General features: G+C 43.9%; 2 protein-coding genes across 5 annotated transcripts in view; one reads left to right on the plus strand and one right to left on the minus strand.

The window, feature by feature from the left end:
* The window catches only part of LOC106594706 (myosin-11), a 56,251-nt gene extending 42,010 nt beyond the window's left edge, over positions 1-14,241 (minus strand). For 2 of the 4 annotated variants that reach the window (XM_045715871.1, XM_045715870.1), the window contains exons 1-7: positions 14,042-14,240; positions 9,553-9,796; positions 9,031-9,201; positions 7,593-7,749; positions 6,597-6,624; positions 3,726-3,828; positions 1,178-1,198 (exon numbers count right to left, since the gene is read on the minus strand). In XM_045715871.1, coding sequence (XP_045571827.1) covers positions 1,178-1,198; positions 3,726-3,828; positions 6,597-6,624; positions 7,593-7,749; positions 9,031-9,201; positions 9,553-9,720 — 648 coding nt within the window. In that variant the 5' untranslated portion in view covers positions 9,721-9,796; positions 14,042-14,240. Of the gene's footprint in view, positions 1-1,177; positions 1,199-3,725; positions 3,829-6,596; positions 6,625-7,592; positions 7,750-9,030; positions 9,202-9,552; positions 9,797-14,041 lie in introns of all 4 variants that reach the window. The other 2 variants (XM_045715873.1, XM_045715872.1) reach the window with 2 other exon arrangements.
* Positions 14,242-21,999: 7,758 nt separating this feature from the next.
* The window catches only part of LOC106591937 (multidrug resistance-associated protein 1), a 90,996-nt gene continuing 89,416 nt past the window's right edge, over positions 22,000-23,579 (plus strand). Inside the window, exon 1 of the mRNA XM_045715878.1 lies at positions 22,000-22,153. Coding sequence (XP_045571834.1) covers positions 22,106-22,153 — 48 coding nt within the window. The 5' untranslated portion in view covers positions 22,000-22,105. The remainder of the gene's footprint in view (positions 22,154-23,579) is intronic.

Genomic DNA, 23,579 nt, shown 5'->3' on the forward strand with positions numbered 1-23,579 from the left:
AACGTTTTATAACCTGGCATAACGTATGATAACCTGGCATAACGTATGATAACCTGGCATAATGTATTGGAACCTGGTCTAACCTGGCATAATGTATTATAACCTGGCATGATGTATCATAACCTGGCATAACGTATTATAACCTGGCACAACATATTATAACCAGGCATAACCTGTTATAACATATCATAACCTGGCATAACGTATTATAACCTGGCATAAGGTATTATAACCTGGCATAACCTGTTATAACATATCATAGCCTGGCATAACGTATCATAACCTGGCGTAATGTATCATAACCTTGCATAACATATCATAACCTGGCATAACCTGGCATAACATATTATAACCTGGCATAACGTATCATTACCTGGCATAACCTGGCATAACATATCATAGCCTGGCATAACGTATCATAACCTGGCGTAATGTATCATAACCTTGCATAACATATCATAACCTGGCATAACCTTGCATAACATATCATAACCTGGCATAACCTGGCATAACATATTATAACCTGGCATAAGGTATCATTACCTGGCATAACGTATTATGATACACAATAAAGTATTCTTCTATTCTCCTTCTTCATCATTGTCACTAGCTATTTTTTAAATTAAATTATTCTTCTTCTTCTGTGATTGTATCCTTGGGGAATAGGTCGTGTCTGATATGTGAACCCTAAACTGTCTTCTTCTGTGATTGGGTAAGGGGAATATAGAATATATAGAATATGAATATAGAACAACGGGGGGGGGTCCATAGCAGGACTTAGAGTACAGCTCATTGACTATCAGTATTGATTCTGATAGATTTGCCTCTTCAGCAGAAGACATACAGCCTGAACCACCAGCAGGCACAAAGCAGCACACCACAAAGAGAAGAGGAAGCAGTCCACCAACCAGACCAACAGTAGTTTCTACCACACAGTCAGTTAAGGTTACAGTAGTCTGCATAGCCCACACCCCAAACTGAAGAGGAAGCAGTCCACCAACCAGACCAACAGTAGTTTCTACCACACAGTCAGTTAAGGTTACAGTAGTCTGCATAGCCCACACCCCAAACTGAAGAGGAAGCAGTCCACCAACCAGACCAACAGTAGTTTCTACCACACAGTCAGTTAAGGTTACAGTAGTCTGCATAGCCCACACCACAGAAAGACTTGTCATACCTTGACTAGTGTTGGCGCATCCTGTCACACAACAAAAATGTCACACAGAAATGTCTTTCATTGTTAAAGAAATGTTTTGTTATCACATTGATAAAAGTACAGTCTCTTATGAGCACTCTTCTCAATTAAAACAGAAGGGTTACACAGTTTAGACATTTCAGTTCAATTCCCATCAACTCAATATCTGCTGCTATCCTCTGAGGGACTAAACAAGTCCCAATATCTGCTGCTATCCTCTGAGGGACTAAACAAGTCACAATATCTGCTGCTATCCTCTGAGGGACTAAACAAGTCACAATATCTGCTGCTATCCTCTGAGGGACTAAACAAGTCTCAATATCTGCTGCAATCCTCTGAGGGACTAAACAAGTCACAATATCTGCTGCTATCCTCTGAGGGACTAAACAAGTCACAATATCTGCTGCAATCCTCTGAGGGACTAAACAAGTCACAATATCTGCTGCTATCCTCTGAGGGACTAAACAAGTCTCAATATCTGCTGCTATCCTCTGAGGGACTAAACAAGTCACAATATCTGCTGCAATCCTCTGAGGGACTAAACAAGTCACAATATCTGCTGCTATCCTCTGAGGGACTAAACAAGTCACAATATCTGCTGCTATCCTCTGAGGGACTAAACAAGTCACAATATCTGCTGCTATCCTCTGAGGGACTAAACAAGTCACAATATCTGCTGCTATCCTCTGAGGGACTAAACAAGTCTCAATATCTGCTGCTATCCTCTGAGGGACTAAACAAGTCACAATATCTGCTGCTATCCTCTGAGGGACTAAACAAGTCTCAATATCTGCTGCTATCCTCTGAGGGACTAAACAAGTCACAATATCTGCTGCAATCCTCTGAGGGACTAAACAAGTCACAATATCTGCTGCTATCCTCTGAGGGACTAAACAAGTCACAATATCTGCTGCTATCCTCTGAGGGACTAAACAAGTCACAATATCTGCTGCTATCCTCTGAGGGACTAAACAAGTCACAATATCTGCTGCTATCCTCTGAGGGACTAAACAAGTCACAATATCTGCTGCTATCCTCTGAGGGACTAAACAAGTCTCAATATCTGCTGCTATCCTCTGAGGGACTAAACAAGTCACAATATCTGCTGCTATCCTCTGAGGGACTAAACAAGTCACAATATCTGCTGCTATCCTCTGAGGGACTAAACAAGTCACAATATCTGCTGCTATCCTGTGAGGGACTAAACAAGTCACAATATCTGCTGCTATCCTCTGAGGGACTAAACAAGTCTCAATATCTGCTGCTATCCTCTGAGGGACTAAACAAGTCACAATATCTGCTGCTATCCTCTGAGGGACTAAACAAGTCTCAATATCTGCTGCTATCCTCTGAGGGACTAAACAAGTCCCAATATCTGCTGCTATCCTCTGAGGGACTAAACAAGTCACAATATCTGCTGCTATCCTCTGAGGGACTAAACAAGTCACAATATCTGCTGCTATCCTCTGAGGGACTAAACAAGTCACAATATCTGCTGCTATCCTCTGAGGGACTAAACAAGTCACAATATCTGCTGCTATCCTCTGAGGGACTAAACAAGTCACAATATCTGCTGCTATCCTCTGAGGGACTAAACAAGTCACAATATCTGCTGCTATCCTCTGAGGGACTAAACAAGTCACAATATCTGCTGCTATCCTCTGAGGGACTAAACAAGTCTCAATATCTGCTGCTATCCTCTGAGGGACTAAACAAGTCACAATATCTGCTGCTATCCTCTGAGGGACTAAACAAGTCACAATATCTGCTGCTATCCTCTGAGGGACTAAACAAGTCACAATATCTGCTGCTATCCTCTGAGGGACTAAACAAGTCACAATATCTGCTGCTACCCTCTGAGGGACTAAACAAGTCACAATATCTGCTGCTATCCTCTGAGGGACTAAACAAGTCACATTGTTTTGAATGTGTTTAGCAGAGTACAGAAGAGGTAGGGGCTGTAAAAATTCCTGTAAATTCCCAGGTTTTTCAGAAATCCCAGTTGGATGATTCCCAGATGTCCTGCTTATTCCATCCTGATTCCAGGAAACTTCCATCCAGGATTTCTGGAAAATTTGGGAAAGTTTTGCAACCCTAGGGTAACACAGCTCCAGTGTATTGTAGTGTATCATATTGTATTGTACACTAGAGGTAACACAGCTCCAGTGTATTGTAGTGTATCATATTGTATTGTACACTAGAGGTAACACAGCTCTAGTGTATTATAGTGTATCATATTGTATTGTACACTAGAGGTAACACTCACAGCTCCAGTGTATTATAGTGTATCATATTGTATTGTACACTAGAGGTAATACAGCTCCAGTGTATGATAGTGTATCATATTGTATTGTACACTAGAGGTAACACAGCTCCAGTGTATTATAGTGTATCATATTGTATTGTACACTAGAGGTAATACAGCTCCAGTGTATTATAGTGTATCATATTGTATTGTACACTAGAGGTAACACAGCTCCAGTGTATTATAGTGTATCATATTGTATTGTACACTAGAGGTAACACTCACAGCTCCAGTGTCCTTCTTGCTGCCCTTGTGAGAGGAAGCCACCACCGCCAGATACTGGATCACCTTCTTCGTGTTCTCTGTCTTCCCCGCTCCAGACTCACCTCTGGTGGGGTAGAGAGGAGAGAGACAGGGGGTTAGGGAGGAGAGAGACAGGGGGTTAGAGAGGAGAGAGACAGGGGGTTAGAGAGGAGAGGGACAGGGCGTTAGGGAGGAGAGGGACAGGGGTCCAGACTCACCTCTGGTGGGGTAGAGAGGAGGAAGACAGGGGGTTAGAGAGGAGAGGGACAGGGCGTTAGGGAGGAGAGGGACAGGGGTCCAGACTCACCTCTGGTGGGGTAGAGAGGAGGGAGACAGGGGGTTAGAGAGGAGAGGGACAGGGCGTTAGGGAGGAGAGGGACAGGGGTCCAGACTCACCTCTGGTGGGGTAGAGAGGAGGGAGACAGGGGGTTAGAGAGGAGAGGGACAGGGGGTTAGGGAGGAGAGGGACAGGGCATTAGGGAGGAGAGGGACAGGGGTCCAGACTCACCTCTGGTGGGGTAGAGAGGGGAGAGACAGGGGGTTAGAGAGGAGAGGGACAGGGCGTTAGGGAGGAGAGGGACAGGGGTCCAGACTCACCTCTGGTGGGGTAGAGAGGAGGGAGACAGGGGGTTAGAGAGGAGAGGGACAGGGGGTTAGGGAGGAGAGGGACAGGGGTCCAGACTCACCTCTGGTGGGGTAGAGAGGGGGGAGACAGGGGGTTAGAGAGGAGAGGGACAGGGGGTTAGGGAGGAGAGGGACAGGGGTCCAGACTCACCTCTGGTGGGGTAGAGAGGAGGGAGACAGGGGGTTAGAGAGGAGAGGGACAGGGCATTAGGGAGGAGAGGGACAGGGCATTAGGGAGGAGAGGGACAGGGCGTTAGGGAGGAGAGGGACAGGGGTCCAGACAGGGGGTTAGAGAGGAGAGGGACAGGGGTCCAGACTCACCTCTGTCTAATTCAGAAGTGTCAGATAGTAACTTATGGCTGAACCCAGATTGACATTTCAGAACCATAGGGTTCTATCTGCAGTTGCACCCCCCAAAAAAAACTTTTAACTAATGTCTCAAGATTTTGATACTCTGCACTTTAGGTACCTTTAAGGTGACGACCTTAATCAGTTATGAAAGAAGAATTCACTACGCTCTTAGAAAAGAGTTGCTATCTAGAACCTAGAAGGGTTCTTCTGCTGTCCCCAATAGGAGTACCCTTTGAAGAACCCTTTGAAGAACCCTTTTTGGTTCCAGGTAGAACCCTTTTGGTTTCCATGTAAAAAACCTTTCCACTGAGGGTTCTAAATGGAACCCAAAAGGGTTCTACCTGGAACCAAAAAGGGTTCTCATATGGGGACAGCCGAAGAACCCTTTTGGAACCCTGTGAGCAAAACAATTCTGAGATGTGAAAACGTTGATGTTCAAAATCTCAGAACAATGCTTAGCTCAGGTAGAACCTGATAGTCCCAAGGTCATGGGATAAAGTTACATTTGGGACGCATCCTTGGCAGGGGCGAAAATCTGATATCAACTTTGGAGGGGACAATTACATGAAATTTTCTCAAGAGCAGTTCCTGAGGGGGACACCAAAAGTAGTGCTGTAACACATAGCCTACATTGTAATATGGTAAATGTATATTGAGGAACCAAAGAAATAAGGTGTTTGCCGTACTCCTAACTACCGGTACCCAAAACTACACAACTAATCACAACAGCAATACCATTGCCTTTAACAAATCTTAGTTCAGTCACCAGTTTAAGTTGAGAGTGGTCTAGTCTTTGAGATATTAGGCTACTAGGGTTCTTACTATGCGTTTTGGTGTATTGAAAAATACTCTGATGTCCGTCTTTTATTTTTCTGCCATTTTTCTACCTGGCTGGCTGGCTGGCTGGCTACACACACAGTGTGTAGGTTGTTTACAGTAGGAGATGGGCTTCTATCATCTTCCATCATTCTATTTGGGCTTCGATCTAAAAGGTAGCTAGCAAATGTGAAACGGATTAAAATGACAAGAGTTGACAGCTGTATGAGTTCACCATTTACACAACATATGCTGCAACCTTTTGTAATTTTAATAGTTTGTTTCATATTGGCTGGCTTCCAACAATAGCTGAATTTGCAAAGCTAGCGAGCACCAATTCAGTTTCAGTGGTGTTTGCTATAATCTTTGCTACCCAGGTTAAATAAAGGTGAAATAAAATAAATAAATAAAAGTTCACTTGCGACAATTTAGCTTTTGCAACGAGACCATTAAATATATTTAAGACAATGGTAGATAAGAGTGTAGTTCTGTTCAGTTTGGATTTCAGTTTAACGCTAACCTTATCACAGGGACTTTGAAGCACTAACTTACATCATCTGCATGCTGATTCTATCTTTGACGATGCCACATAAATGGAATAGGTACTAGCTAGCTTAATAGTTAATATTTGCGAGCTAGCTCTGCATATTCAGCTAGTGTGTGTGCGCGATTGACTGGATTAACCTCACGTCAGTTACGTGCATTGAGTGCCTTTCAGACAGTAGATACGACCCCTCTGTTACCTTGCCAACTAAGGAACTGGCAGTGGATCAAACCATTGTGAGGCAAAGGGTGGGGGGGTTGCAATCTTTTGAAACTTAAAAACGTGCTATTAAATGTCTATAATCAGCACAATTGCTTTCATTGCGTATTATTAATATTATTTAAATTACATAGTTATGTTTCAGTGATATATTGGGGGGGACAAATCATATTTTTCCCAGGATGGGGGGGTCGTGTCCCCCCCGTCCCCCCCGGGATTTCCGCCCCTGATCCCTGGTACAAGGGGCAATAAGTTCATGTGTTGGAAAAAATATGTCTGTGTTTGAGGTTTGGACTCACGTGCACAGAATTGACTGGTCCTCACGCTCTGTGGAGAAAGACAGAGAGAAAGGGAGGGAGGGAGGGAGGGAGGGAGGGAGGGAGGGAGGGAGGGAGGGAGGGAGGGAGGGAGGGAGGGAGGGAGGGAGGGAGGTAGGGAGGGAGGCGGGAGAGGGAGAGATAGGGAAGGAGGGAGATGGAGAGAGGGTGCGGTTGAGGAGAGAGAGGGAGGGAGGGATGGGGAGAGGGAGTAGGAGAGAGAGAGAGAGGGGGAGGGGGAGAGAGATAGAAGGAGAGAAGGGAAACAGAGGGAGAGAGATGGGTTAAGGCAGGACAGTTGAAGCCAAGCTGAACACACCAAACATGAACTTAAGGTGCTTTGTTCACTCACACATAGAGGAAAGACTAGAGGCTAGGAACAGCTTCCTAAATCTTCCTACATCTATTTCTGCACTAGATTAACTTCTCTGTCACTCAATATTGGCTAAAAATAGCAGGGGGATGGAGAGGGCTACTGGAGGAAGGTAACCTTGGTAACCTCCTCCATGTATGGGTATTTTGAAACACAAACACACACGCACATATACATACACACACCTTAACACACACACACACACACACACACACACACACACACACACACACACACACACACACACACACACACACACACACACACACACACACACACACACACACACACACACACGGAGAGAGAGTAAGCCTATACAAACACCCCCCACACTCTCTCTCTCTCTCTCTCTCTCTCTCTCTGTCTCTCTCTCTGTCTCTCTCTCTGTCTCTCCCTTTCTCTGTCTCTCTCTCTCTCTCTCTATCTCTCTCTCTCTCTCCCTCTCTCTGTCTCTCTCTTTCTCCGTCTCTCTCTCTCTCTGTCTTTCTCTTTCTCTGTCTCTCTCTCTCTCTCTCTCTCTCTCTCTCTCTCTCTCTCTCTCTCTCTCTCTCTGTGTTTCTGTCTCTCTGTCTCTCTCTCTCTCTCTGTGTCCCTCTCCCCTTTACCTTGCATCATGTTCCTGTAAGCGTTATCAGTGATGGAGTAGATATGAGGAGGAACCTCGTGGCGTTTCTTCCCCTTATAAATCTGAATGATTTTCTCTGAGTAGATAGGAAGCATCTTATAGGGGTTCACCACCACACAGAACAGACCTGAATACGTCTGGAGAGGAGGGGGAGGAGGAGGGGGAAGAGGGGAAGGAGGGGGAGGAGGAGAGGAGAGGAGAGGAGAAGAGAGGAGGAGAAGAGAGGAGAGGAGAGGAGAGGAGGGGGAGGAGGAGCAGGGGAGAGGAGGGGAGAGGAGGGGAGTGGAGGGGAAGGACGGGGAGGAGGAGGATGGAGGAAGAGGAGAGGAGGGAGGATGGAGGAAGAGAAGAGGAGAGGAGGAGGAAGAGAGGAGGAGGAGGGGAGAGGAGGAAGAGGGGATGGGGAGGAGGGGGAGGAGGAGGATGGAGGAAGAGGAGGAGGAGGAGGAGAGGAGTGGATGAGGGAGGAGAGGGGCAAGAGGAGGAAGAGAGCAGGAGAGAAAAAGGAGGAAGAGGAAGAAGAGGAAGATGATGAAGAGGAGGAGGAGGAGGAGAGGAAAGGTTAGGATCAACATACACTTAAAACCAAATCATCATTTTTGTTCTGTACACATGATAAAAACTTCAGCACAAATTGCTCATTGACATCATGTTTGTGTGTGTATTGTTTGTGCATGTGAGTGCATGTATGTACCTGTGCGTGTGTGTGTGCATGTGCATGTGTGTGTGTGTGTGTGTGTGTGTGTGTGTGTGTGTGTGTGTGTGTGTGTGTGTGTGTGTGTGTATGTGTATGTGTATGTGTGTGTGTGTGTGTGTGTGTGTGTGTGTGTGTGTGTGTATTGTCTATACACTGGTATCCTTTCCTGCAGTCAGATGACCAAATCAACCTCTAGTGGCCTCATGGGTGGAATGTTATTCATATTTGTTATAATTTCATCATTTTATAAACATTATTCATAAAAACCCGCTGAGAATTCAGTGTTTCTATGTCAAACAGTTTTGTTATATTTCAGTCCTCTGTGATGTATATAAAGTGTAATATTAGGATTGAATCTCTAAATGTAATACATGTAAACTCTGTATCTGACATGGTACAGGTGTCTTCTTTCTTTAAGTCCAGAACCATGTGTTTGAGGTGTATACTTTAGTTTCACAGTAGATTTGTTTAAGACTACCCAGAAACCCTCTGTGTGTGGTGCTGATTTAGCCCACTGCAGCAAAAGGTGAATAAATAAGTGCTATCTAGAACCTAAAATGTTTCTTCAGCTGTCCCCATAGGAGAACCCTTTGAAGAACCCTTTTTGGGTTCCATATAGGACCCTTTCCACAGAGGGTTCTACATGGAACCCAAAAGGCTTCTCCTATGGGGACAGCTGAAGAAGCCTTTTGGAAGCCTTTCTTTCTAAGAGTGTACTCACGTAGATGAGGCTGGAGAAGTACCTCTCTTTGAGGTTGTGGAGAACAGAGGCCTCGTTGAGACAGGTAAGAGCTGCCATGTCCTCCACCTTACTGAACTTAGGAGGGTTCATCTTCTGGATATCATCCTTGTTGACTGTCGCTTTCCTACCGTTAGCCAACTCTACCAGCACCTGGAGAGGAGGAGAGAGGAGGAGGAAGAACAGGAAGAGGAGGAGGAGGAAGATGAGGAAGATGAGGAGCAGCAGAAGGAGGAAGAGATGGAAAAAGATGAAGAGGAGGAGAAGGAGGAAGAGGAGGAGGAGGAAGATGAGGAAAAGGAGGAAGAGGAGGAAAATGAGGAGGAAGATGAGGAGGTGGAGGAAGAGGAGGAGGAAGAAGAGGAGAAAGAGGGTGAGGAGGAGGAGGAAGAAGAAGATGAGGAAGAGGAGGAGGAAGATTTACTATATAGTGCACTAGGGCCCTGGTGAAAAGTAGTGTACTATATAGGGAATAGGGTGCCATTTGGGGTGTAACAGCCTTACATCGTCTCCCTTCTCCTCCTTGATGCTGGCGGCCTCAAAACCCTCCTTCTCTGACGGGATCCACACCATCTTCTTGGCCGACCAATCAGCCTGCCCCACACCACTGTTCTTGAAGTCGTCGTCCTGCCGCAGGAACTTGCTGTCGTCAGAGGCGGAGTCGGCAGCCATCTTGGGAAGGTCGTCGTCGGTGACAGGAAGGTCGTCTGTGATTGGAGGGTCAGTGATCGGAGGGTCGGTCTCAAAGCTGAGGGAGAGGGAGAGAAAGAGAGAGGAAAAGGGAGAAATGAGGAGAGGAGAAGGAACGATATAGAAAGATGGGGAGAGATGAAGACAGGAGGAGAACAAGAGATATAGGAAGAGTGGGAGAGATGAAGAGAGGAGGAGAAGGAGAGATATAGGAGGAGAAGGAGAGAAATAGGAAGATGGGGAGAGAGTATGATGTTATAACTATCCCTCTGATGATGATGGGGAATTCATAAAACATAAACTCAGACAACAACAACAACAATCACAACAATTCCAGTGATTAATAGGAAATGCTACTTTAGACCTCAGAAACATTCCAACGGTCTGTCTGTCTGTCTGTCTGTCTCTCGCTCTCTCTTTCCCCATTTTTCTCCCTCGTTCTCTTCCGTCCCTCTCTCTTCCCCCTTCTCTCTTCCCTCTCTCTCTCTCTTTCTCTCTCTCTGTATCACACTCTGTGGTTAAACAGAACATATTCAATTCATCCTCCAATGCCTCGTTATATCGGTCCACAGCCTCAGTTTCAATCTCAATGAATTTTGAATTATTCAGGGTCTCATTCCCAATCTCCTACAACCACATAGATAAAGAAAGATAAACAGTACAGTACAGCCGTACTGTTGTAAAGCCTCACTTATCAATCTGCCTTCCAGATGACCCCCTCTTCCCTATATAGTGAATATCGCTGCATGGTCCACATCATTACTCACTGACAGCTCCTCTTCTCTCCCTGCTGCGGGTCACAGGACCCACGAGGCTTTGCAGCAGCCCAGCTCCGCCTGCCCATGACCACAACGCCATAGAATATGTAAAATAGCAGCAGGATAACAGCAGCTATAGAACCTTGAAACAGCGGTTGATAAGCCATGCTGGGAGGACGATAATGATGACCATGTTTGGTTGAAGCTGGCCCTATACAGAGAGATGCTAGGGTTTGCGTCCCAAATGGCATCCTACTCTCTATGTAGTGCACTACTTTTGACCAGGGCCCATAGGGTACGATTAAGGGCACAGCCAGGGACTTAACCACTTCTATTCCTTATAAGGGGACTGTGTGTCCAGTCCTTCTCTCCTCTCCTGTGGCCAGCTCCAGCCTAGCGTTACTGTTGACACCATCATGGTGACCTGTCAGTCAGTCAGTCACTAGGCGCTTAGTCTCTGGTCACAGCATTAACATTTTTTGATTTTTTATTAAACATTTATTTAACTAGGCAAGTCAGTTAAGAACAAATTCTTATTTACAATGACGGCCTACCAAAAGGCAAAAGGTCTCCTGCAGGGACGGGGGCTGGGATTAAAAATAAATAAAATAAAAATATAGGACAAAACACACATCACGACAAGAGAGACATCACAACACTACATAGAGACCTAAGACAACAACACAGCATGGCAGCAACACAACACTACATAAAGAGAGACCTAAGACAACAACACAGCATGGCAGCAACACAACACTACATAAAGAGAGACCTAAGACAACAACACAGCATGGCAGCAACACATGACATCACAACACTACATAAAGAGAGACCTAAGACAACAACACAGCATGGCAGCAACACATGACATCACAACACTACATAAAGAGAGACCTTAGACAACAACACAGCATGGCAGCAACACAACACTACATAAAGAGAGACCTAAGACAACAACACAGCATGGCAGCAACACAACACTACATAAAGAGAGACCTAAGACAACAACACAGCATGGCAGCAACACATGACATCACAACACTACATAAAGAGAGACCTAAGACAACAACACAGCATGGCAGCAACACAACACTACATAAAGAGAGACCTAAGACAACAACACAGCATGGCAGCAACACATACGACCTAAGACCAAGGGATCACAACACTACATAAAGAGAGACCTAAGACAACAACGCAGCATGGCAGCAACACAACACTACATAAAGAGAGACCTAAGACAACAACACAGCATGGCAGCAACACAACACTACATAAAGAGAGACCTAAGACAACAACACAGCATGGCAGCAACACATGACAACACAACACTACATAAAGAGAGACCTAAGACAACAACACAGCATGGCAGCAACACAACACTACATAAAGAGAGACCTAAGACAACAACACAGCATGGCAGCAACACAACACTACATAAAGAGAGACCTAAGACAACAACACAGCATGGCAGCAACACAACACTACATAAAGACAGACCTAAGACAACAACGCAGCATGGCAGCAACACAACACTATATAAAGAGAGACCTAAGACAACAACACAGCATGGCAGCAACACAACACTACATAAAGAGAGACCTAAGACAACAACACAGCATGGCAGCAACACATGACAACACAACACTACATAAAGAGAGACCTGAGACAACAACACAGCATGGCAGCGCAACACAACACTACATAAAGAGAGACCTTAGACAACAACACAGCATGGCAGCAACACAACACTACATAAAGAGAGACCTAAGACAACAACACAGCATGGCAGCAACACATGACAACACAACACTACATAAAGAGAGACCTTAGACAACAACACAGCATGGCAGCAATACAACACTACATAAAGAGAGACCTAAGACAACAACACAGCATGGCAGCAACACATGACAACACAACACTACATAAAGATAGACCTAAGACAACAACACAGCATGGCAGCAACACATGACATCACAACACTACATAAAGAGAGACCTTAGACAACAACACAGCATGGCAGCAACACAACACTACATAAAGAGAGACCTAAGACAACAACACAGCATGGCAGCAACACAACACTACATAAAGAGAGACCTAAGACAACAACACAGCATGGCAGCAACACAACACTACATAAAGAGAGACCTAAGACAACAACACAGCATGGCAGCAACACAACACTACATAAAGAGAGACCTAAGACAACAACACAGCATGGCAGCAACACAACACTACATAAAGAGAGACCTAAGACAACAACACAGCATGGCAGCAACACAACACTACATAAAGAGAGACATAAGACAACAACAGAGCATGGCAGCAAGACAACACTACATAAAGAGAGACCTAAGACAACAACACAGCATGGCAGCAACACAACACTACATAAAGAGAGACATAAGACAACAACAGAGCATGGCAGCAAGACAACACTACATAAAGAGAGACCTAAGACAACAACACAACATGGCAGCAACACATGACAACACAGTGTGGTAGCAACACAACATGACAACAACATGGTAGCAGCACAAAACATGGTACAAACATTATTGGGCACAGACAACAGAACAAATGGCAAGAAGGTAGAGACAACAATACATCACACAAAGCAGCCACAACAGTCAGTAAGAATGTCCATGATTGAGTCTTTGAATGAAGAGATGAAAGTGTCCAGTGAAAGGATCCCACGTTGACATTAGCTGATTATGTTCTGGGTGCACAGCAAGGACAGGTTACCAGGTGCTGCGGTGTGTGGCGGCTGGGCCAGCGGGGATACCAGGGCTCGGGTCAATTCCATTTCAATAGAGGAGATGAATTGAAATTCACATTCAAGTTATTGAATGGTGCCATTGTATTTTGAGTAGATGGAGTTGAAATGGGATTGATCCCAACGCTGGTGTCAAACCAACTTCTGTTGACTGGTGATGATGGTTTTACTTATTTTATAGGTCTATGAATTGTTGCACAAGGTGACATGCTAATAAATGAAATGGCAGTTGGAAAAAGTCTATCACCTGACATAAACATCACTCTATTATCCTAGCCTGTGTGTAAGCATAGCACAGCCTCTGTCAAGAGGTCTAAACCTTTATGGCACAGTAGGTAGGTAATGTCGTGCTTATTGCCTGTTCAAACCCAACCAAACTATACCATTATATCACCACATCTCTAAAACACAAACTGAGACCCAGGTGATCGGGTCCTACATGTAAAAGTCGAAACGTCATCTAAATACAACAACTTATCTGAAATTCCAATAAAGTGCACATTGTTGATTGAAACGTTGCAAAGCAACACATGTAGTACCTGAACAGGTGCAGCGAGGCCTAAAATGTTGTAGCATATTTCCTTTTCCAACGGTCTTTCTTCGAACAGAACTGACTATGTATTTCCATGTTCAAACAACTCTCTCCTGCACGCAGTAACAGACCTCTCTATCTGCACCGGTCTACACAGAACGGCAGGCTGTTACCGGTAGACTATTCGCATACGGCCACATTTATTTAAAAGGAAGCAGACTCAATACTCACTTTAGTCTTTGTCCGGTAGATGTTGGACTCGGGATGTAGTATATCCTACAAAGTTGTCTCAGTGTACGTTACTCCACGAGATAGCGGGACGGGACAGGTAAACTGCTCAGGGTTGAACTATCCTTCCACCGGATGAAGCATCCTACCCAGGTATTTAAACCGGCCCGCTCCGCCCGTGGGAGGAGAGCAGCGCGTGCGGTTCCTCCTCGTCTCTATGGTGACCATAATTTGACAGCAGCCAACGCGTTGAGGTACCCTGGTACCAGTTTGTTTGTGCTGTCATTCCACTCCTTGGCATGACCAGGTTAGCTAGGACGCTCACCTTCCACACATGGTGACTTAGGCCTATTCAATCCTACTGCCAGAGCACTTCTTTGTAATGAATGAAATAAAACGTTTATGTCTTTTATGGAATAGCATACCATGATTACAACAAATGAAACATGTATCGGCCTATTAACCTTTTATCTAAATGCCACAATTTGAAAGGAGAATGTTTACAATATAGCCTAAGGATATGTTTTTTTTGTTTATCTAATTTTTGTGTTTATCTGTAGCCTAAATATTGTGCTCTTTCTTTCTCTTTCTCTCTCCTCTCTCTCTCTCTCTCTCTCTCTCTCTTTCTCTCTCCTGACAGAGTTTGTGTGCTCAACGAGGAAGGATCAAGATATGTGGCATAATTAGGAATTACAGTCCATGGAAATGCATGGAAATGAACCAGCTCTTGAATCCCAAATGACACCCTATTCCCTATATAGTGCACTGCTTTTTATCAGGGTGGCCAGGGCCCACAGAGCTATGGTCAAAAGTAATGCCTTATATAGGGAATAGGGTGTCATTTGGGACACATATTATGTGTTTAATGCTTTCAATGCTATCTTGAAGATATTTTGCATTCTATTTACTCAGAGTCAATGGCCTACTTGGCTCAAGTGCATGTAAGGACATAGTTGAAACTAACTGTGGACTGAACCTTATCCTTGTCTGTGTCATAATGCCTTATGATCTGGAACTCTGCTGTGTGTTACCATATGTATGATCGTCTGTAGAAATGTAAAGAGAGGGAGGGGGAGAGAGAGGGGAGAGAGAGATAAAGAGAGAGATGGGTAGAGAGAGAGGGGGAGAGGCATGCAGAGAGAGATAAAGAGAGAGATGGGTAGAGAGAGAGGGGGAGAGGCATGCAGAGAGAGACAGTGAGAGAGACAGTGAGTGCAAGATAGATAGAGAGAGATATAGAGGGAGAGAGATACTGATGTCTGTGTGGTTAGGGTACAGTTGAAGTCAGAAGTTTACATACACTTAGGTTGGAGTCATTAAAACTCGTTTTTCAACCACACCACAAATTTCTTGTTAACAAACTATAGTTTTGGCAAGTCGGTTAGGACATCTACTTTGTGCATGACACAAGTAATATTTTCAACAATTGTTTACAGACAGATTATTTCACTTATAATTCATTGTATCACAATTCCAGTGCGTCAGAAGTGTACATACACTAAGTTGACTGTGTCTTTAAACAGCTTGGAAAATTCCAGAAAAGTATGTCATGGCTTTAGAAGCTTCTGATAGGCAAATTGACATAATTTGAGTCAATTAGAGGTGTACCTGTGGATGTATTTCAAGGCCTACCTTCAAACTCAGTGCCTCCTTGCTTGACATCATGGGGAAATCAAAAGAAATCAGCCAAGACCTCAGAAAAAATTGTAGACCTCCACAAGTCTGGTTCATCCTTGGGAGCAATTTCCAAATGCCTGAAGGTACCACGTTTATCTGTACAAACAATAGTACGCAAGTATAAACACCATGGGACCACGCAGCCGTCATACTGCTCAGGAAGGAGACGCGTTCTGTCTCCTAGAGATGAACGTACTTTGATGCAAAAAGTGCAAATCAATCCCAGAACAACAGCAAAGGACCTTGTGAAGATGCTGGAGGAAACAGGTACAAAAATATCTATATCCACTGTAAAATGAGTCCTATATCGACATAACCTGAAAGGCCGCTCAGCAAGGAAGAAGCCACTGCTCCAAAACCGCCATAAAAAAGCCAGACTACGGTTTGCAACTGCACATGGGGACAAAGATTGTACTTTTTGGAGAAATGTCCTCTGGTCTGATGAAACAAAAATAGAACTGATTGGCACTAATGACCATCGTTATGTTTGGAGGAAAAAAGGGGGAAGCCGAAGAACACCATCCCAACCGTGAAGCACGGGGGTGGCAGCATCATGTTGTGGGGGTGCTTTGCTGCAGGAGGGACTGGTGCACTTCACAAAATAGATGGCATCATGAAGATGGAAAATTATGTGGATATACTAAAGCAACATCTCAAGACATCAGTCAGGAAGTTAAAGCTTGGTTGCAAATGGGTATTCCAAATGGACAATGACCCCAAGCAAACTTCCAATGTTGTGGCAAAATGGCTTAAGGACAACAAAGTCAAGGTATTGGAGTGGCCATCACAAAGCCCTGACCTCAATCCTATAGAAAATTTGTGGGCAGAACTGAAAAAGTGTGTGCGAGCAAGGAGGCCTAAAAACCTAACTCAGTTACACCAACTCTGTCAGGAGGAATAGGCCAAAATTCACCCAACTTATTGTGGGAAGCTTGTGGAAGGCTCCCAAAACTTTTGACCCATGTTAAACAATTTAAAGGCAATGCTAACAAATACTAATTGAGTGTATGTAAACTTATGACCCACTGGGAATGTGAAGAAAGAAATAAAAGCTGAAATAAGTCATTCTCTCTACTATTATTCTGACATTTCACATTCTTAAAATAAAGTGGTGATCCTAACTGACCTAAGACAGGGAATTTTTACTATGTCAGGAACTGTGAAAAACTGAGTTTAAATGTATTTGACTAAGGTGTATGTAAACTTCCGACTTCATTGGTTGTGTGACAGACAGTATAATGAGAGAGTGAGACAGGTATCATTACCCTATACCCCCACTATGAGACAGGTATCATTACCCTATACCCCCCCAATATGAGACAGGTATCATTACCCTATACCCCCCCAATATGAGACAGGTATCATTACCATATACCCCCACTATGAGACAGGTATCAATACCCTATACCCCCCCAATATGAGACAGGTATCATTACCCTATACCCCCCACTGGGAGACAGGTATCATTACCCTATACCCCCCACTGGGAGACAGGTATCATTACCATATACCCCCACTATGAGACAGGTATCATTACCCTATACCCCCCACTATGAGACAGGTATCATTACCATATACCCCCACTATGAGACAGGTATCATTACCCCCCACGGGAGACAGGTATCATTACCTATACCCCCCCCCACTGGGAGACAGGTATCATTACCATATACCCCCACTATGAGACAGGTATCATTACCCTATACCCCCCCAATATGAGACAGGTATCATTACCATATACCCCCCACTATGAGACAGGTATCATTACCATATACCCCCACTATGAGACAGGTATCATTACCCTATACCCCCCCAATATGAGACAGGTATCATTACCATATACCCCCACTATGAGACAGGTATCCTTACCCTATACTCCCACTAGGAGACAGGTATCATTACCCTATACCCCCCAATATGAGACAGGTATCATTACCATATACCCCCACTATTAGACAGGTATCATTACCCTATACCCCCACTAGGAGACAGGTATCATTACCCTATACCCCCCCCCACTAGGACACAGGTATCATTACCATATACCCCCACTAGGAGACAGGTATCATTACCCTATAACCCCAATAGGAGAGAGGTATCATTACCCTATACCCCCCCAATATGAGACAGGTATCATTACCATATACCCCCCACTATGAGACAGGTATCATTACCCTATACCCCCCTCTAGGAGACAGGTATCATTACCCTATACCCCCCTCTAGGAGACAGGTATCATTACCCTATACCCCCCTCTAGGAGACAGGTATCATTACCCTATACCCCCCACTATGAGACAGGTATCATTACCCTATACCCCCTCTAGGAGACAGGTATCATTACCCTATACCCCCACTATGAGACAGCTATCATTACCCTATACCCCCCCTCTAGGAGACAGGTATCATTACCCTATACCCCCACTATGAGACAGGTATCATTACCCTATACCCCCACTATGAGACAGGTATCATTACCCTATACCCCCCCATAGGAGACAGGTATCATTACCCTATACCCCCACTATGAGACAGGTATCATTACCCTATACCCCCCCCCATAGGAGACAGGTATCATTACCCTACAGTGAGGGGGGAAAGTATTTGATCCCCTGCTGATTTTGTACGTTTGCCCACTGACAAAGAAATGATCAGTCTATAATTTTAATGGTAGGTTTATTTGAACAGTGAGAGACAGAATAACAACAACAAAAATCCAGAAAAACGCATGTCAAAAATGTTATAAATTGATTTGCATTTTAATGAGGGAAATAAGTATTTGACCTCTTAAAGGGAGTGCTCCTAATCTCAGCTTGTTACCTGTATAAAAGACACCTGCACAGAAGCAATCAATCAATCAGATTCCAAACTCTCCACCATAGCCAAGACCAAAGAGCTCTCCAAGGATGTCAGGGACAAGATTGTAGGTATCAAGGCTGGAATGGGCTACAAGACCATCGCCAAGGAGCTTGGTGAGAAGGTGAAAATTTGTGGAGGGAGCTGAAGGTTCGAGTTGTCAAACGTCAGCCTCGAAACCTTAATGACTTGGAGAAGATCTGCAAAGAGGAGTGGGACAAAATCCCTCCTGAGATGTGTGCAAACCTGGTGGCCAACTACAAGAAATGTCTGACCTCTGTGATTGCCAACAAGGGTTTTGCCACCAAGTACTAAGTCATGTTTTGCAGAGGGGGTCAAATACTTATTTCCCTCATTAAAATGCAAATCATTTTATAACATTTTTGACATGCATTTTTCTGGATTTTTTTGTTGTTATTCTGTCTCTCACTGTTCATATAAACCTACCATTAAAATTATAGACTGATCATTTCTTTGTAAGTGGGCAAACGTACAAAATCAGCAGGGGATCAAATACTTTTTCCCTCACTGTATACCCCCACTAGGAGACAGGTATCATTACCATATACCCGCACTAGGAGACAGGTATCATTACCATATACCCCCAATAGGAGACAGGTATCATTACCATATACCCCCAATAGGAGACAGGTATCATTACCATATACCCCCACTAGGAGACAGGTATCATTACCATATACCCCCAATAGGAGACAGGTATCATTACCATATACCCCCACTAGGAGACAGGTATCATTACCATATACCCCCAATAGGAGACAGGTATCATTACCATATACCCCCAATAGGAGACAGGTATCATTACCATATACCCCCACTAGGAGACAGGTATCATTACCATATACCCCCAATAGGAGACAGGTATCATTACCATATACCCCCAATAGGAGACAGGTATCATTACCATATACCCGCACTAGGAGACAGGTATCATTACCATATACCCGCACTAGGAGACAGGTATCATTACCATATACCCCCAATAGGAGACAGGTATCATTACCATATACCCGCACTAGGAGACAGGTATCATTACCATATACCCCCAATAGGAGACAGGTATCATTACCATATACCTGCACTAGGAGACAGGTATCATTACCATATACCCACACTAGGAGACAGTGGGGAGCATCATTTATTTCTAACACCACTTGTGGCCAGCTCTCCAGGCCTAGGACTAAGCTATATCAACATGGTGTCTCTCTGTAGCTCTCCAGGCCTAGGACTAAGCTATATCAACACGGTACGTCTCTGTAGCTCTCCAGGCCTAGGACTAAGCTATATCAACATGGTGTCTCTCTGTAGCTCTCCAGGCCTAGGACTAAGCTATATCAACACGGTACGTCTCTGTAGCTCTCCAGATCTAGTGCTACACGGTATCGCTCTGTATGGTTATTCAAATGATCAAACTGACCCAAGGGAAAAGGACCATATAAGGATGAGACAGCAGTGGGTATGCCTGCATCCCAAATGGCACCCTATTCCCTACATAGTGCACTACTTTTGACCAGAGCAGTGATCTATGTAAGGAATAGGGTGCCATTTGGGACACATACAATGCCTTTTATGGATGAGACAGCAGCCAGGATGTGGGGGTAAATTACAGGGCCTTCAGAAAGTATTCCCTCACCTTGATTTTTTCCACATTTTGTTGTGTTATGAAGTGTGATTCAAATGGATTAAATTGTCTTTTTTTTTGTCAAAGATCTACACCAAATAATCTGTAATTTCAAAGTGGAAGAACATTTTGAATATTGTTTTATTTTATTAATGGAAAATAAAACGCTAATATATCCTAATTAGATAAGTAGTCAACCTCCTGAGTCAATAGATGTTAGAATCACCTTTGGCAGTGATTACAGCTGTGAGTCTTTCTGGGTAAGTCTCTAAGAGCTTTACACACCTGGGTTGTACAATATTTGCACATTATTCTTTCTAAAATTCTTCAAGCTCTGTCAAGTTGGTTGTTGATCATTGCTTGACAGCCATTTTCTCGTCTTGTCATAGATTTCAAGACGATTTAAGTCAAAACTATAACTATGCCATGAAGGAACATTCAATGTTGACTTGTATATTTGGCCTTGTGTTTTAGGTATTTGTCCTGCTGAAAGGTGAATTTGTCTCTGACTGTCTGGTGGAAAGCAGATTGAACCAGGTTTTCCTCTAGGATTTTGCCTGTATTTAGCTCTATTCTGTTACTTTTTATCCTGAAAAACGAGTCCTTGCCGATGACAAGCATACCCATAACATGATGCAGCCACCACCATGCTTGAAAATATGAAGCGTGGTACTCAGTGATGTGTGCATGTGTTGGTTTTGCCCCAAACATAATGCTTTGTATTTAGGACCAAAAGTTCCTTTCTTTGCCACATCTTTTGCAGAATTACTTTAGCGCCTTATTGCAAACAGGATGTATGTTTTGGAATATTTGTATTCCTTTCTTCTTTTCCCTCATTTATGTTAGTATTGTGGAGTAACTATAATATTGTTTGTCCATCCTCAGTTTTCTCCTATCACAGCCATTAAACTATGCAACTGTTTTAAGTCACCATTAGCCTCATGAGCGGTTTCCTCCCTGAGCGTTTTCCTTCCTCTCTGGCAACTGAGTTAGGAAGGGCGCTTGTATCTTTGTAGTGACTGGGTGTATTGATACACCATCCAAAGTGGAAGTAATAACTGCACCATGCTGAAAAGGAATATATTTTTTTCATTCCCATCGACCAATAGTTGCCGTTCTTTGCGGGGCATTGGAAAACCTCCCTCTTATTTGTGCTTGAATCTGTGCTTGAAATTCACTGCTCGACTGAGGGACCTTACAGATAATTGTATGTGTGGAGTAAAGAGATGGGGTAGTCATTTCAAAATGATCTTAAACACTATTATTGCAGTCAGAGTGAGTCCATGCAACTTATTATGTGACTTGTTAAGCACATTGTTACTCCTGAACTTATTTCGGCTTGCCATAACAAAGGAGTTGAATACTTATTGATTCAATACCAGCTTTTCATTTTTTATTATTTTGTAAAAATGTATCCAATCATAATTCCATTATGGGATACTGTGTGTAGATCAGTGACACAATCCATTTTGAATTCCGGCTGTAACACAAAATAATATGGATAAAGTCAAGGGGTGTGAATACTTTCTGAGGGCCCTGTTGTTACACTCCTTTCTGAAATGAAAAAAATACACCTTATTCCCTATATAGTGCACTACTTTTGACCAGGGTCCATAGGGAAAAGTGTGCTATTTGCACGTTATTCTAGAGGTTTTAAATAGACCTGCATGCACACCAGCGGTGGCCCCCCACAGAGTAAAATAACAAGTGACACACACACACATATACACACACACCAGCTAAACGCACTGTTACCGATTGAGTTATAGCGTCCCCTAGCGGTAACCTTCTATCTTGTTTACAGGAGCGCCAACAGAAGTGCGCTTATGAAACCAAATCAAAGCGGTAGCGTCGTAAACCCAAATTATCAGAGGAGAACTTGAACAACCGCGAATGGGTTTGGACAAGTTCTGCAGTGCGGACGGTTCCGACCCGTTTTGGGTAAGTTCCACTGTTCCGACCGAGCTAGCCAACTCGCTGTCTTTAGCTGCTTTACAATGTTGACGCCAACAGTTGTTTTCCAGCTTGCTATCAGCGGCTTTGCTTGTAATGACGGTGTCTGCCTGAACTAAGCGTGGTAATATTACAACGTTACTGTACTGTCTTTGGTAACACTAGCGTTAGCTAACAGTAGCTAGCTAGGTTAGTTAGCAAGGCCGTCGTTATGCCGGTTGGAATGTGTTAGCTAAGCTTAATTTTATTAATAATGTGTGAAATAGAGGTTGAAATAACGTGATAGTGCATTTAAAAAGGTATATCACTATTAGTAAAAGTCGACGATTGTGAAGTTGTGTCTAGCTAGCTTAACATATTTCAGTGATTAAACACCATTGATTCCTATTATGTTAGCTAACCTGCTAGCTAAAACTCAATCTATTCTAACACCTTCATTCGAGTCTCACACTACCTCTGCTTTGTTGATGATGGAGCAAAGTGTTTCGATTAAATGTTCGCTAGGTAACTTTCAAGACATAACACCCAGGTATGATGGCAAGCCTCTCTTGCTAGCAAGGTCCACAACACAAGAACGCTTGTGAATGCTACAGCAAGTCTATCAGCTGTTGCAAGATGACTTTGTTAAAACCTGTACACACCATCCACTACGAGTAGCAGCAACATAGAGAGGACATTATTATTACATTAACTAGTTAGAAACCCCCAAAAACTAACTAGAAACCTATTGTCAAATCATGTTGGATTCCACACATACTACCAAACTTGTTATGACACTGAACTAGAAGATTAACTAGGCAAGTCAGTTAAGAACAACCTCTATTTACAATGACGGCCTCCCCCCGGCCAAACCCTAACGATGCTGGGCCAATTGTGCGCCGCCCTATGGGACACCCAATCACGCCCGGTTATGATGCAGCCCGGGATCAAACCAGGGTCTGTAGTGACGCCTCTAGCACTGAGACGCAGTGCCTTAGACCGCTGCCCCACTCGGGAGCCCAAAAGAGTTACACATATTTGAAGTGACACATAATGTTATGTCATGCAGATAGAATCTATCTATGTTGCCTAATAAGTAAACTGTCAGCTGGGCTGGCTAGATAGGGCTTTGCTCAGCATGACCTAAGGAATTTAGCTACAAGTGTTAGAGGTCCATTTGCCCAAATGTTAATAACAGGGTGTAGGTCTAATTAGTGTTAGGCCTAGTCTCGCTAAGCAGACGGGTTGCCTTGCCTTCCACAATGTTCCAGCTGTTGTTCTAGGTATGGGATTTCAGAGACTGTTAGGCCTAATAACATGCATTTTGTCAATAAGGTCTATGGCTTCCTGAGTTATGATAACATGCAATCTCATCACCCATTCCCACAACCCTTTGGAACCTGTTATGAGAGACCTGGTAGTGTGATTGTACACT

Source organism: Salmo salar, chromosome ssa03 (genome assembly GCF_905237065.1).
Source record: "Salmo salar chromosome ssa03, Ssal_v3.1, whole genome shotgun sequence".
NCBI classification, from domain to species: Eukaryota; Metazoa; Chordata; class Actinopteri; order Salmoniformes; family Salmonidae; genus Salmo; species Salmo salar.